The sequence below is a fragment of the Podarcis cretensis genome, assembly GCF_951804945.1.
Source record: "Podarcis cretensis genome assembly, chromosome: 3".
Lineage (NCBI taxonomy): Eukaryota > Metazoa > Chordata > Lepidosauria > Squamata > Lacertidae > Podarcis > Podarcis cretensis.
Genome location: NC_137172.1, coordinates 92,096,574 through 92,112,222, shown reverse-complemented (window position 1 = coordinate 92,112,222; position 15,649 = coordinate 92,096,574). Strand labels below are relative to the sequence as shown.

Sequence of the window (15,649 nt, the reverse complement as noted above, 5' to 3'; positions counted from 1 at the left end):
ACACACACACACACAGACACTTTTAGGAGAATAATAATATGCTAGGAGATCCAATCACACATCTCCAATGTAGCACATTGCATGACCCATAACATGCATTTAACTTTGGATGGTTCATGCTCTAATATACATATTTATTTATTGTTCATTTAGAAATTTAGCTGCCCCACCCTGTGTTTTAGGGCAGAGATGGAGAACCTGGGGCCCTCCAGGTGTTACTGGGACTACAGTTCTCATAATCCTTAATTGTTGGCTGTGTGGGCTGGCACTGATGAGAACTGAAGTTCAACAACATCTGGAGGACAACAGGTTCCCCCAACCTCCGTTTTAGGGGAATGCAACACTATTATAAAATCAGGATCAGTAAAACCAACAGAATATCCACTAACATCAAATTAAAATACCCAATTCCACCAAAAGCCAGCCCAAACAACCAGGTTGTCTTGTGCTGCCAGAAAGAATAATATAGGCTTGCATTTTGCCTGAGAATTCCTCATCATACAAACTTGGTATAGTAATAGAAAAATTTGGGGTGCTATTCCCAAGCAAATTCAAAAGTTGACGATCAAAGAACTTGCAGGAGGATGAAGATGAGGTCATAATAGTATACAACTGTTAAGTGCTTTATAGGTTAAATGAAAACCAACATTTTCAATTGTTCTGAACCAACAATTCAGAATCAAATCAGGGGTCTCTGGCTGATTAAAAATGTTACTATTAAAAAAGAAAAAAATAATATTAGATAATGCTTGTAAATTTTAAAGATTAAAATAACCTTACCTGCAATCCATCTTGATACTGAACAGCCGCTTGCATTGCTTCCTCAAGCTTGTCAACACGTTCTTTCCATGCTTTGTTTAAAGCATCCCAAGCAGAATTTAGCTGCATTTTAAATGGAGATTCAGTTGAATAAAAAACTGGAAGGCAATGTCTATAATCTATATATTAAAATTTAGGATTGACATTAGATTAAGGTTTCTCTATCTGCAATATAAAAATTATGCAAGAGCTTCCCTAATATTATAATAAGAGCAAGGAACATCACTAAATCTAGGTGGATATGTCTCTATCAAGCACCAGGATTCCATCCACCCAAGTTTTTTTGTGGCTTATTACCATACCATAGTTAAATATGTGGATGGTTCCACTTATCAGTGCAAGTTAAACTATGAGCTTCATAGGTTTATTTCAGTTCTGCAAAGTGCCTTGAAGGTTTCAAAATCAAACCAAAAGCCAGTGTGGTGAATTTTACTTTTGACTCCCCAAAGAACCCTGTTTGTTTGCCAAGTATTTAAATTAGGCACCATACATCAGTTTAAAAAATAAAACACCTTTCTATCCATTTCATATGGGCATAAAATGCCAAACAATTACATGACTCATACCTCATCTATGCTCTTGTTGACTAATGGTTTGTCAGGTTCTCCACATGCTGCTATCAGTTCAGAGCCAAGGCTTACCACTACATCTAAGTCTTCTTGTAACCCATCTATCTCTTCTTTAATGGTCTAAAAAAGAGAAACAAAATGTTAAACTTTCCATAAATTAAATTTAATATTTAAGATTCATTCAGAGTGGCAAACATTATTTGCTATTCATTAGTGTTTAACTAGCATAGCATAAGGCCATGCTGACCTTAAATTTTAAAAATATATTGATTTATGAAGAAGATGACAACATGAAGGAGGGAGTTTAAGAGTAGGTTTTTCTTCATCCATTGAGCAGATGGTTGTTGTGGCAGGAGCTTAACAATTCCTCTGTATCCAGAACATTACAGGGGTTGACATATTCACCTGCTTAGAAAAACAGCTTTCAAATTCAGTAAGCTAACATTGTAGCCATACAGTGTGGGAAAATTACACCATAATGCTAAGAAAATAAGGTGAATACTAGCCTCCTTTTAAACAAATTAGTAGGTCTTGCTTCTGAATATTATCAAATAAAAATGCAATGTCTCAATATCACATGGTCCCAGGCTGCTATTATTTCCCTGTAATGAATGTTTATGACTTTTGTGAATAAAGGTTGGAAACCAGAGCTGTTTTAGGCATGTCCAATGGCAGTGAGATTATTTTATTCCCTCTCTTCCACTTTATCCCACACACATCCTACCACAGCAAATCACAAATGACTTAGGAAAGTCTCTCACTTCAACAGGCAATACTGGGGAGGGGAGTGCCTCTTAGAAACGTAAACCAAAAGACCAAACTTGTGCAGTCATTTGAACACCAAGTTGGGAGGGAGATTGACCTGGGTGAGAACGGATGGTCTTTTAAGGGTGATTAATGCATGAATTTTTCCCCACTCAATGGGTGGAATTCAACATCACACTATGCCAATATTCCATCAGCAAAGGCATTTCTGCTTGTCAGATGCAACTATCTCCCTTCTCCTCCCTCTCCATGCTGTTCTGGGGGTTCCCCTGACCCTCCAGAGCAGATTTGCGGTGAAGGGGGAGAAGAGGGGTGAATCTCTATTGAGCTAGTAGAAGTTCTTGTGCTGGCTTCCATAAGCAAACTGGGTTAACTGAATCCAGCCCAATGCTTGAATCATCATTAAATGGCTTATAAGGACACAATAGTCATTAGAAAGAACGGTGAGTCCTGCTGGGTTAAGGCCAAAGGCTTATCTAGTCCAGCATCATGTTCTCACAGTGGTCAACCAGATGCCCACAAGGACCTGTGCACAACAGCACTTGTGATACCCAGGAGCTGATATTCAGAGGCAAACTGCCTTTGACATAGGAGGTAGAACACAGCCATCACCCTTCATTATTACTTCAAATGCATTTTCCCCCATGCAAGTCTTTTCTTTTAGCAGTGCATAGACTCTGAAGAGAAAAAAAGGGCATTACTGACTAGTGCAGGAAGGCAAAAAAATGCAGGCCATGATTACCTGTAGTTATGCATTTGTTACACACAGGGATTTATGTTTCTTAAAGAAGCAAAATAAATCCACACAGATGGTGCTGGACTCTATATCTAGTCCTGTCCATATATAATGGGTAATTAGGAGTTCCCACAATGTGAATGAGCTGTGAAGAACCTTGCACTGGAGACGGGAGGAGGTGGTTCAGTGTGGCTCATTCACATAGCTGGAAACAATGGTTTCCTGTTACATCTGAACCAGCCATGATGATTTGTAAAGGAATTTCCACTAAACATAGCATAACAATATAGTCCAAACCACTAACACGCTTATACATGATTGCTAAGAAATATATGGGAGCAGGACAGTAGTCTAAGCCCAACAGTTACATTTCACCTACCTCTGCTGCTTCTTGCTGTTGCTTTACCACTGAAGGATCAATTCCAGCTCCTTCTAGTTCTCTGATAAAATCCTGCGTATCCTTAATAGTGGCTATGAGAGCCATGTGATCACACCAGAACTTCTCTGCTAATTCCATTGCATCAAGCAATTTGGCCTCCCTTTCTTCAGCCAGGGTATGGATGTCTTCCCACATAAAGACCATTTGATCCAACTTATCCTGAACCACTAGGAAGCAAAATATACACGGGCAGGTATATAAAGTTCTGCTTGTGGAAACTTGTTCATGCATTTATTTTGAAATGTAAAATTCTGAAGTCTACCTTTAGCAGATATGTCCTTATCAGCGCCTTCTGAACGGGCAATCATCTCCTCCCCGCGCTGCTTGAGGGTTTCATAGACTGGCTGAAGTTTTTCAAGGTCGACAGACACGTTCTTATTTTCACCAATCTGTTCTTTAATCTTCTCAACCTCAGCTGAGATGGAAGGCGGTTGCCTCAAACGTTCAACAATGCGTTCTAGGCTCTCAGTGGTCGAATCTATCTTGTCATGGAACTATGCAGACAAATGGGGAGGAGGGAGAGAAGACTGGGTGAGTGACAGATTAGCAACATTTAAAAGGAATTGGGTCAAACCAGAAAAAACCCTGTTATAGCTGAATGAACATGCTTAAAGCATCCTTAACTATTTTTGTGACATTTTTTGTCTTTCTCAACAGATTTATGATCTTAGTTTAAGCAAAATTTATGCTTCCCAATCAAGGTGTCCAAATCATATCTGCTTGTTAGTGAACTAGGCAGCTTTACAGTACAGACCAATTGTTAACTGTCTCATCATCACCATGTATTAATACCATGTATTAAGTTTCCTGAACATGGTTTTATAACACAGAGGGAATAACACATTTTTTCTTTCACCTATCCTTAGCCACAATGTGTTATGTCATTTAAAAAATGTCAGCCATTCACATTATTAATAAGTTTTTTCTACTAAATATCCTACTGCATTGGTTAATTACTGTTAACATTATGTGGCAGTGATTAATAGACATGGTATGAACGTAAGCATCTAGCTCCTAGGTAGGTCGGGTCAGAAAACTATAATGCAGTAGCATTACATTGGAAAGTTGGAAGTTGCTTCATGCCAAGTCTGACCGACAGTCAGTCACTGTCCCACCACCACTATTTTTGGCAAAGACACCAGGAGAAACCCTGGGCTGTCTTGACACCAGTTAGCCTCTTTGATTGTGTGCATGCATGAACAAATCACTATTATGTAGGATACTGGCCTTATTATTCAGGGAAAAACAATTTTGTAATTCCCAAATAGGATAAGAATATTTCCATTTTTTAATCATGCCTTTCCTTCAAGGAACTTGATGGCACACGGGGAAGGTTTGATTCACGAAAATACAATGCCCTTAATTCTTTAACAGATAGGAAGAGCAAATTTATGTGCAATGATGGGGGTGTTCACATATTTGGTGACGTAGTGTCTTGGCAAGTCCACTATGTACCTAAAGTCTATTGATTTAAGATAACAACATCCTGCAGTTGGAATCTAATTGCTCTTCTAATAAATAATGTTACCTGGGTAGACTGAGAAATGGCTTCGTCCAATGCCTGAGCTCGCTTTTTGACATCTTCTTTAATTCGACTATAAAGGGCATCAGCTGCTACATACTTCTCTTGGATTGAAAAACCTTCGCGCGGGCTCAACTCCAGAAGCTGAGGTCCAGTTTTATTCATCTTATCTATATGAGGCTTGTGTTCAGCAATCAACTCTCGCAGTTGCTATAGCAAAGCAAAACACTTATCAGTATCTAATCCTTACATCGCCACATTCCAGCTGTCTGTGCGTCCAACACGTTCAGCTGGCAAGGTGGTCTAAATAAACAATCCCATCTGTATGCTAGGACAAAGTATAACTCATACTGGATATATCCATTTAGCCTTATTGTTGTGTTTTCAGCTCTAAGCATATAATGTTTCCTTTATACTAGAAAAACAACATTTTAGTCAACCAAGATATTTAAAAGCACAGAATCTGGGAAGCAAAACAATATAACTAGTCAAAAGTATTCAGCCAGTTGTCCGGCACTCGAAATGATTTATTAAGTAATGGCATTCCAGAAGATGCCAAATTGTTTAAATATGATTATAAATAGCTCGCTAGGGCTCGAGTGCTGTAACAAAAGCAAGCAAATCAAACCTCCAAGGTTACATCAAGGAATCATATTAAGATCAACCAATATTTTTGAGACTCGAAGAAAATGCTGTGCTTTAAAATAGAAGCAACACACTGTTGCACTTTGTTCAGCTCCTTTTAAAGCATAACTTAACGGAACAAACTGTTACAGTTTTAAAGTTCACTTTTAGAAGGTGCTTCTGGGTACTTTTTCTTTTGTTTGTCTCCAGTTTCTGTTGTATTCAGTGTGCCTTCACTACTACTCAATAAGGCTTTAGCTGAATTTTCTACCCAGAACACTCTCTATAATTAATCTCCAACTTTGCTAATATGAAGACAGCCATGTTTCTCTTTATTGCTGCACTCTGCCTAATCAGGAACCTCTGTCGTTTGTTAAGGCTGGAGGCAGAACTGAGTAACTGCTGGATTTTATGTTTCCAGAATTCGGGTCAGCCATCACCTCTTTCCCCAAAATCCTGGATAGAGACTGAGTCTGCAGCACCTAGTCCAATCCAGCCTGCAATCTCTCTTAAAACAGAATCTAAATGCAGACATAGTGGCTGCAACCATTTTTGTTGTTTGTTGCTGTCCCCTGCCCCCTTTTCCCTATTCTCTGCTTTGCATAACATCCTGACTGATTAAGAGTTCTGGAGAACTCAAAAGATTGTGATATTTTGGCTGGTCCAAATTAAGGTGTTTCCCAACTGTGGATTTTTGATTTTTTTCCCCTTAGGGAACACCACAGCTTGCTTTACATTCCAACTATTTTGGATACTGTTGAACATTTTCATTCCTTTAAAAAAAAATGTAATGTAATTAATTAATTAATTAGTGAATTAATTAATTAATTGATTAATTAGTGAATTAATTCACTAATCCGCTTTTCACAATGACTGCTCCGCCTTGAGAATAATCTTAAACTTGTGGTTATATTAAAATAGTAAAATTTTGTTTCATAAAAAAATGGATTTTGGGTTGTTGTTAACAGCGAGTAAAAAATATGTAAAATCTGATATTGGTTGGTTTGGTGAATGTGACATGCTAAAGAGAGAGCTGCACTTCTGTTGACCTTTGCAATTAACAGCATTTTGTAAGACGACTGCAAACTTACCCGGTGCTCTTCTTGTTGTTGCTTTAGGGTTTCATATTCAAGAGCTGGTGCTGGAAGCTGTGATATTACTGTTTTTGTTTCCGTTAGCCATGGCCAAATCTCTTCATAAGTCTCCCAGAACTGACTGGCTAGAGATTGAGCTCTTTCAAGCTGCAGATTCCTCTTAGAGTTCATTTGACAGAGTGTATTATACTTCTGCAAGAGGTCTCCCAGCTTCTTCTATTAAAGAAATTACCAACAAACACCAGCATTTGGTTGGAGAAATTTACATTGTGGCAGGTGACTAGTCTTGCTATATAACACAGTGGGCAATCTTTTAGCTCCTTAGGGGGCAAGTAGGCAGGTGCTTGGGGAAGGCATATCCACCAAGGAGTTGTGGATTCAGCATTCTGGGTCCAATTCTATGGAACTCCTTCCTGGTTGATATCAGGCAGGCCCTCTTTCCAGTTGAATTTTGAGTGTCTACGGAAGGCCTTTTAAAATTTCAACAGGCATTTCAAGTAAGTTTTAAGAACATAAGATGAACCTGCTGGATCAGGCCAATGGTAGATCTAGTCCCCCATCCTGTTCTCACAATGACCTGTGGAAAACCAGCATGCAAGATTCAAGCACAAGAGCACTTTCCCCTCCTCTGGTTTCCAGCAACTGGTATTCAGAAGCATCGCTGCCTCCAACTGCGCAGAGCATAGCCATTATGGCTAAAAGCCATTGATAGCTTTATCCTCTATGAATCTGTCTAATCCTCTTTTAAAGCCATGCAAGTTAGAGGCCATCACTGCCTCCTGCAAGTTCCATAGTTTAACCAACTTGAGGCAGCTTAAGCTTTCAAGGCACATTTCAGCCCCTCTTACATAATCTTAGTGGTTCCAGCAACATGGCTTAGGAATCCCTTATGCATGCAGATTTTCAAAGTTATTGGTAAGCAAGTGCAAGTCATGCTCCATTACCTTCATGGTTTGTTTGTCCTCTTCCGTGCATGTCTTCATAATCTCATCCCCAGATGCAACAAGCTCTTCTATTGTATCCTTGTGTTTCAAAATCTCCATGGTAAATGCCTAATTACATAATACAATACTCTGGTATTAGGAATATGAGGACATAGAGCAAAAGCCTGCACTATAATGGTTTGAAAATTAAATCATGGCAGAAAAAGTAATGGCCATTAATTATTGCATTACAGATGGAATCACATTTGTTCACCTTTTGAACTTGTAGCTGAGCAATGGTCTGGTCACGTTCAAGCCTAATGTCACCCAGAGACATCAGTTTATTTTCTGTTTCCTCAACCCAGGCTAATTCAGTGTCGGCTGCTTGATCAAACTAAAGAAAACACAGAAAAAATAAAACAGCAATTCATAAAAAAAAATAACTCCAACTGGATAGGTAGAGGATTTAAATGGAAAAGATATTTCAGAAAAGACATTTGATAAAATTGAGAGGTGGGGATCATAGCTCAGTGGTAAGACTGCACTGGTTACATTTACACAGCCCCAAGTTTATGAGAACCTGTTTATATTTTGGATATCAGAACCAGTATAACCCTAAATTGCAAAGCTGCCTCTAGGCCAGTTCTAGAATGGTGGGTATTTTAAGCTGCAATGCTAAGGGAGTTGCACATAGCTAAGAACGTGTGTTGCAACACCTTTGGGAGGGGATAGAGGATGAAGCGATCAAGGTGTCAATGGCAACAAGATAGTGCCCGTTAACTTCCCTGCTACACCATAAGCTTTCCACAGTTTGTGCATTTAGGCCTGGAAGAGGAGATGTGGCCTCTTCACTTAAGAGATATGATGGAGGATGAGAGAAATCTGGGTATTCTTAAAGGGACAGGTAAGGCAAGGCAGAATAGTGCAACATGCTTCAGTGGCATTTGTCAAACACATACAGAGTCAGAAAGGTAAAGATTGTAAGCAGTGGGCCAAATATCTTTGAACAGCAAGTGCGAGGTCTCTGTGCAAAGCTCAAAAGTATACGAAATAAACACAGTGATCATTCACAAATTATATGCAACAATATAATTTTCCTCCCTTTGCTATGATAATTTAATGTAAGAGGAGAAAAAAACTTCGCCTTGAATGAAATTGAAACAAGTAGCTTCAAGCTTGCTGATGAATTTTTGTTCAGCAGCTGCTTGCTAAAGTTTCCCTTTGAAGTTATTTTGTTGAAGAATAATGACTTTCAGGTCAGCAGCACAGCATCCTGGAATCAGTGCTAGTAGTTAAGAGTGTGAGGCTAGGTGGCTTGTTGCTGTGATTGAACATAATGCAGCTTCTTATAATACCCACACCGTTTATTCTTATTTTAATAAATTCTAGGGCTCTCTGTGACACTGAGGAGTATATCAAAATCAGCTTATTTCAGAAGTGTTACAAAGAGAAAGCAGGAAATGTCAGAGCCACATTATACTTTATACTTCAACCAGAATTCTCTGTCAAAATTCTCACAAACATCAAAGGTAATATTAATACTTGCTTTTCTTTAAACACCTCTTGCTCTTGTCCATCTTTAAGATTATTTCCCTGCCTCAATAGAGAGATTATTTTTTAGTTAGACTAGATCAATGGCATTAAAATCAATGGGCAGCAAAATAGGAATTGCTTCTTGGTAGAAGTTGACAGTCCAGTTGTGCGAACGCAAGTCGTGAGTATAGCATACACATATCCCCCCCCCCCCCGCCTGAAAATCTTATCCTTTCAGAGACCACTAGTGGATTTCTTTCAAATATCATTTTCCGAACATGCATGGGAGAAGAGAGCAAGTTCATGCCCACTGAGTTTCCTCCACCATGACAATACTACTGGCTGTACCCTGACTTCCACACTCTGGGGGAAGGTCCCAAAGAAAAGAGAGCCCACTGTATAAACCTATATTAGCACCCTGATCACAAAGGGTTCTACAGAGGCAGAGCCTACACACAAAGCAGACTCCTCATTTAAGACCTTCCCCTTCAACATGTGGATGGCGCAGGGGAAGGGAAGCCAGGGTCTATTATCCCACTAGGCACTGCTGTCATATGCAAATGTTCCATCCTCAACTTTGTTACTTCCCCTGGGCTCACCGACCAGTTCTCAACTGAACTCGAGAGCTTTGGAGAACTTTGAGAGCCTTCCCCATCCTGGTTCTTTCCAAATGCTTTGAAATACAGTTTCCATCACTGGCCATACTAACTGGGGCTGCTGCGATCTGGAGTCCAAATTATATTGAGGGCACCAAATTAGAGAAGTCTACTGTAGAGCAATTGGTATGCTCGTGAAGCACAATACTTGAATGGTCTAGTTTAAACAGACAAATAAATATACACAACAAGTTTCAATGTGAATCATGTTCCTAAAAGAAAGCGGTAGAGAAACTGATAAGGTGGATAACTTTTATTGGACCCACTCATGATGGTGGGAGCACATGCGACCTTTAGAGGTCATCAGAATTCTTCATTATGTCTGATGCTTTCAACATATGCTGGTTGAACAAGAAATAATCCTATTAAGCTGCTTGAGAAAGTTGATAATTTACATGTTTGTGGTGACAGAGTCACTTCCAACTGAAGGTGAAATTTAATGGATAAGCTGTCATATCTTATTCTTTAATTATGAATCATGACTGAAAAGCAAGTTACGTGGGCTGAGGTTTCTCCATGTTTTTCATGAGTAATTCTTTATCACACTGTTTAATCTATTTGAAACAAGCCACAAACATTTGCTGTCATCTCACATTTATAATCAGAGAAGGTACTTTTGGCCTGAACATTCTGTTTTGAAAGAGAGGCATATAAACTGAGTCATACTAAATTAAAGGGCCAACAAATTAGAAGCTCTAAAAAAGAAAAAGAAAACCTTCGAACAAAACACTGATGTGTATATATATTAAGCCCATTTTAATGCTGCCCACAACTGCAAATAATGTTTATATTTCCTGCAAAACTGCATCCACTGGCTACTGTACACATCTTTACTTCAACCATTCATTTACACAAGCTGATATATGACCTACATAGCAGCATAAATAATAAGTTACAGGGTTTGAGTTTACAATTCTTTCTGTACTGAAATTCCCACTGAGATCACTGCATGATGCCACTCGTAATGCCTCTCAGTATGAGACTGATCTGTAATTTCTGTGTCAACTAGAAGACAGATGGCTACAACAATGACTGGATTTGCTTTGGTCTAGGACTCATGTCTGACAACTATGACCAAGCTCTTTTCAAGTTTGGCCCCAGTTCTTGCAAAGACGTAGCATGCATGTGCCAATAATATGAACAGCAGCCTTTTCTTTTGGTAGGGATTCCCAGATATACACCTGGATGTATTCCTAGAACAGATAAATATACATATTTTTTCCCTATCACACATAGACTGAAATGAGAATTAGGGACATTTTTACCTGCTGCGATCTGAAAATGGCAGCATCAATTTCTTCCACTTTCTGAGTTATAGTGTCGCTCACTAATCTGTACCGTTCGTTGTCTTCTGTGATCATTTTGTCTATCCCTTCCCTTGCTCTCCATGGCACCAGTTCAAGCAAAGCACTGCTGACTTCGTTAAGAGTGTCCAGTAAACTTTTATTATCTTTTGCTTCTTTTTGCAGTGCCTAAAAAGGAATATTTAAGGTAAACAAATTAAAAATAACACATTGGCGCAGAAACAAAATCTGCACAGCTCAAAGGTTCCACCCATGGGGCTTTTTTGGTTTTCTCCTTCTCCCATCTTCAGTTGTTTTTTTCCCTTTAGTTTAAGAGTACATAGTTGAAATGCTACAGCTGCAAGCCAAAGCTATAAATATTGCTCTTTTCAACTTGGCTACCTTTGCTTTTGTTACAATCACGCTTGGGACCCCCTAACCTCTCACACTATCAATATAAATAAATAAACAAATGACCTACCTACATGATGCTGACACAAACCTCTAAACTAATAAAAGGTGATAGTGCAAAAGAACAATACCCCTTCTCTCTCTCCACCTCCCTCCCCTACTCTGAAATGCATTCTTGAAATATGATAATGCTTCTTGCTTAGCTGGTGAAGGGATGTGCATGAGGTGTAAATATATGCAAAAATGTCCCAACTTCTGTGTAGCTTTACAAAGGGAAGTGTCACGCTTGTTGCTCCACCCACTGGCATGTGGCCCCCGGAAGGCTGTCCACAAGCAAACACAGCATTTTACACTCACCTTTTGTCTTTCTTGCGCTTGACTTAACTCTTCACCTTTGGGGACCTGCGCTTCATACGACTGTAATTCCACCTCAACTTTATCCAGCCAAGTGCAGAGTTTCTCATGAGCTGACTGCAGCTGACCAGAAAGCTGTAGAGCCTGTTCTATAGTCTTGGACACATCAGAACTCAGCTTAGTTATGTCCTTGTACCTTGTTTTAATGCCTTCCAATTTATCTTGAATTATGACAACTTCATCACCTGCAATGCAAAAGGGGTATTTAACATACTAATCATCTAAAGCAACCAGGATGTTTTTAGGGTTGAAGTCCACAGGTGAAAATAGAACAAATATTTCATCCTGATCAAGCTAGTTTTCCTTCTAAGCATGGAAGCTTCGCTGTGCACATGCAACTTTAGCCCACCACACCCCATCCCTGTCTTATTTTAGATTGGGCTCCACCAAAATAAATCTAGGTCAAGCCTCAGCCAATCAGGATTCTCTAGGTCAGGAATGAGGAAACTGTGGCCATCCAGATGTTGTTGGACCACAACTCCCATCTTTGCTCACGCCAATTAAGTCATCAGTACAAGCTGGGAGCCCTAATGACTTCTGAGTAGGTGACAGGCAGTATGGTAGGCAGAGCTCAGTATTCATGGCTCAGGGTTTTGCCTGCTCTGAAGTTCAGAATCGGTCTCTCTGAATATGGGAATAACGTGCTAGCATATCAAGCTAAGGAGCAGATGGATGGCCTTTCCTTCTAACACCGCATGGCAACTTTATTTGACTATATCTTTAAAAAAACAACCAACTATGTCTTTTCTCCAATATACATGAAATATTGAGATTTTGTTGTATGTACAGTAATTAAATTTAATCCATTAAAATAAGGCAGGTAATGAATCAACTGACAGCGCTAATTACAATTAAGAACATTTTCCTCTTTGAGTGGCTATGTCCATGCAATTGCCGTTATACAGAGAGTAAAAGTCAGAATTGAAACTGCACTGTTCGTTATACTATATGTTTACCTTTCAGTGAACAATTCAGGTTCTAATTCTGTAATTCATCTCCTTCTCTCCTCCCTCCCTTCTTCCCAGCCCCAAACTATGTATATCTTGGAGAGTTCATGGAGTTAGAGACTGGAAAATTTAGAAGATGTTGGTCTACAAGCCAGACATGCTGTGTGCAATTGGAATGCAACTTTCCCACAGTACTAGGTCCACTGTGGGGAAAGCAGCCTCTCTCACAGCAATAGGTAGACTAATTACTCAGTCCATTTTTTTTTAAAAAAACTCTTTTTTAAACATTTACTACAACATTCTTCTATATAGCTGTTTAAGCAGTCTATTTACTCCTTCTTTACATCTACTGGCTGAGATCCAAATGGACATGCATCATGATACCACACATTACAAACTGCTTTAAAATGCTGAAGTGCTACTAAAAAATCATAAAATAAGGAACTATTCAAACTATAATCAAATTCTTCCAGAACCATGCATATTCAAGTTAGGAGTGAATGATCACACTGTTGTTTGCTCCAAAAGGTGTCCAAACTTTTCAAGAGTTTCAACTGAATACTATAAAAAAAGTATCAAGCCGCTTTTAGTGTTAAGTTCAAAATTTTAAGAAGCTTCTTTACCACCCTCCACTGTACTTCATTTACAAATCCCTGAACCCTAAGACTCCCCAAAATTTGGGGGTCTTGTCCCTAGCAGAACATTTTGTGATGAGACCTGGAATGGGAACTCTAAGAGAAATAATTTCCAGAGGCAAAGCAATGATCTATATGCTATTTCCATAAAGGATAAGGCCTTCCCTCTCCCTGACAGAAACGACACATGAAAAGTTAGTTTCCTGTCAGGCATTCTGGGATTTGTAGTCCCAATTTTCAGCAGGAAAATATGCTCTGTCAAGGGCTGGTAGCATTTTTTCACATTCTCTCCCTTTCCCAAATTGAAGTTTCTGTTCTATGGGACAACAACTCTTACCTTCACTGCGGGATCACTAGCCATAGTCCTGAGCTCATGCCAAAAAACACTGGGTCAGTACCTGCAGTATTGCCCCGGGATTTTGAATACGCTCCACTCCAGAACAGTAGCAGCTAACCACTTGTGCTGGCTCACGACATCACCTTATCCCATGGCCTCTCGGCTGATCAAGAAAGCAGTAGACTAAGAGAGGAGAATGGGAAGGAGCAGAGGCCAAGACTATTGCTCCCCACAACAATATTAAAACTGGATCCAGTGTGTGCTCAAAATTCAAAGAGGATGAATCTGGAATGCTATTTCACCATATATTCCCCAGCAGTAGAGTGAAATTCTCCAACTGTTCAAACGTATGTTAAGAAATTTTCTTCTGAGAAATTTTCTATCAGCCCTAAATTTTCCCAATAGCTCTGCACAGTAGACCAGTAGAATATTACAGCAGGAAGGCTGAGGCTGAGTTAATGGTTTGCCTAATGTCACCTAGGAAGTTCATGGCTGTGGTTAAATTTGAACTGAGGACTCCCAGCTTATGCTCTCAACCACTATGCTACACCAACTCTCATTACTGCTTTCTTTTCACATACCTGGGAGTAAGCTCTGCTGAGCTCAGCCATGCTTACCTCTGAGTGGACAGGTATAGTATTACGGTGTGAAACTTTATTACACACTGCACCCATAATTACTTATCCCATTACTTATGAACAAAAAAGTTTTTTTTTTAAAAAAAAAATAGCTTTAAAAAGGTTCCAGTAGGAGTCAGTGAGCCCCCAAAAGTTCTACTTTACTTGTCTTTGTTGTCATAAATCATTAATTTCCTCATGGCTTTCTCACCTGTTGTTTGTTTGAGAAGCTCCAAACCATTTTGTATAGCCTGATCAACATTTTGCTTTCTGAGCAGAATCTCTTCTTGGAGAGCCTAGAAAATTTTAGAATGCTTTTATCATCAGAGAAGTCATCATTTAAAATCTATAAAACTGTAAGTCTATAAGCAGCCACTTATTCTCTCTGAGAATTGGAGCAGGGTGCGGGGAGGATAAAGGCTTAAAAATAAATGAACAGGATACAGGATTAAATGACTATAACAATAAAAAAATAAAATATGAGAAGTAATACAAAATAATGCTAAAAATGGTAAAATAAAAACAACAGAAAATAAATGGAAATACCAGCATTTCAGTTTGTTGTTTCACAAGCAAGTCAGTATTGTAGTCTTGGACTGCCAGTTTGCTCAGTTTCTCATGTACTTCATTCAGCCAATTCATCAATTCAACTTCATCCTCTCCAAAAATCTGAGCATTGCAATAGGCTTGCTGTAGAAGCTGAGCTCTACTGCCACTTTTCTCTCGAATCTCAATGTATTGGGCTTCTGAAGAATCTAGTTTCTCCTGCACCATTTCCTTATCTTCCTTGGAGCTCAATGCCTTTAAAGCCTGACCAATATTAATAGCTTGCTCCAAATTTTTGTTGCGAGTGGCGATGTCTTCCTCAAAGGCCTAAATGAAGTTTTCAAAGCAGTAAGAAAAAGAAAAGAAAAACAAGCAAACAGAAGAAACCATAAAACCAAATATGAAAACAACTCAAGAACAACCAAAAGAATATAACTTTGATGGTAAAAGAAGAATATAAACAAAGTAATAAAAAAATGTGTTGGGGGGAAAACTCCACTTTTGGTTTACAAATCATAAAATAATTGCCGCAATGAAAGGCACATTAAGATCTTACTTTATGTTGAGAAATCTGCTGTTGTAGTTTGGAAGCCTGTGTTCCAATGGGTTCTGAATTTGAAAGCTTCTTTTCAGTGATGGTTAGCCACTCAACCAGTGGTTCTAAAGTTTCATGGAATTGCTGTGCTACAGCTGAGATACCTTCCAACTGACGATTCCTACAATATGTGAAAACAAAGCACATTTTGTGGGATGAGGGATGTATGAAATACTAAAAAATT

General features: G+C 39.0%; 1 protein-coding gene across 14 annotated transcripts in view; it reads right to left on the bottom strand.

The window, feature by feature from the left end:
* Positions 1 to 15,649, bottom strand: part of DST (dystonin) — a 306,444-nt gene that overhangs the window by 49,852 nt on the left and 240,943 nt on the right. For 13 of the 14 annotated variants that reach the window (XM_079970248.1, XM_079970257.1, XM_079970258.1 and 10 more), the window contains 13 exons: positions 15,427 to 15,586; positions 14,871 to 15,197; positions 14,536 to 14,620; positions 11,732 to 11,973; positions 10,946 to 11,152; positions 7,766 to 7,885; positions 7,513 to 7,620; positions 6,566 to 6,784; positions 4,857 to 5,060; positions 3,591 to 3,822; positions 3,269 to 3,495; positions 1,386 to 1,508; positions 781 to 882 (listed from right to left, as the gene is read on the bottom strand). In XM_079970248.1, coding sequence (XP_079826374.1) covers positions 781 to 882; positions 1,386 to 1,508; positions 3,269 to 3,495; positions 3,591 to 3,822; positions 4,857 to 5,060; positions 6,566 to 6,784; positions 7,513 to 7,620; positions 7,766 to 7,885; positions 10,946 to 11,152; positions 11,732 to 11,973; positions 14,536 to 14,620; positions 14,871 to 15,197; positions 15,427 to 15,586 — 2,356 coding nt within the window. The remainder of the gene's footprint in view (positions 1 to 780; positions 883 to 1,385; positions 1,509 to 3,268; positions 3,496 to 3,590; positions 3,823 to 4,856; positions 5,061 to 6,565; positions 6,785 to 7,512; positions 7,621 to 7,765; positions 7,886 to 10,945; positions 11,153 to 11,731; positions 11,974 to 14,535; positions 14,621 to 14,870; positions 15,198 to 15,426; positions 15,587 to 15,649) is intronic. The other variant, XM_079970252.1, reaches the window with a different exon arrangement.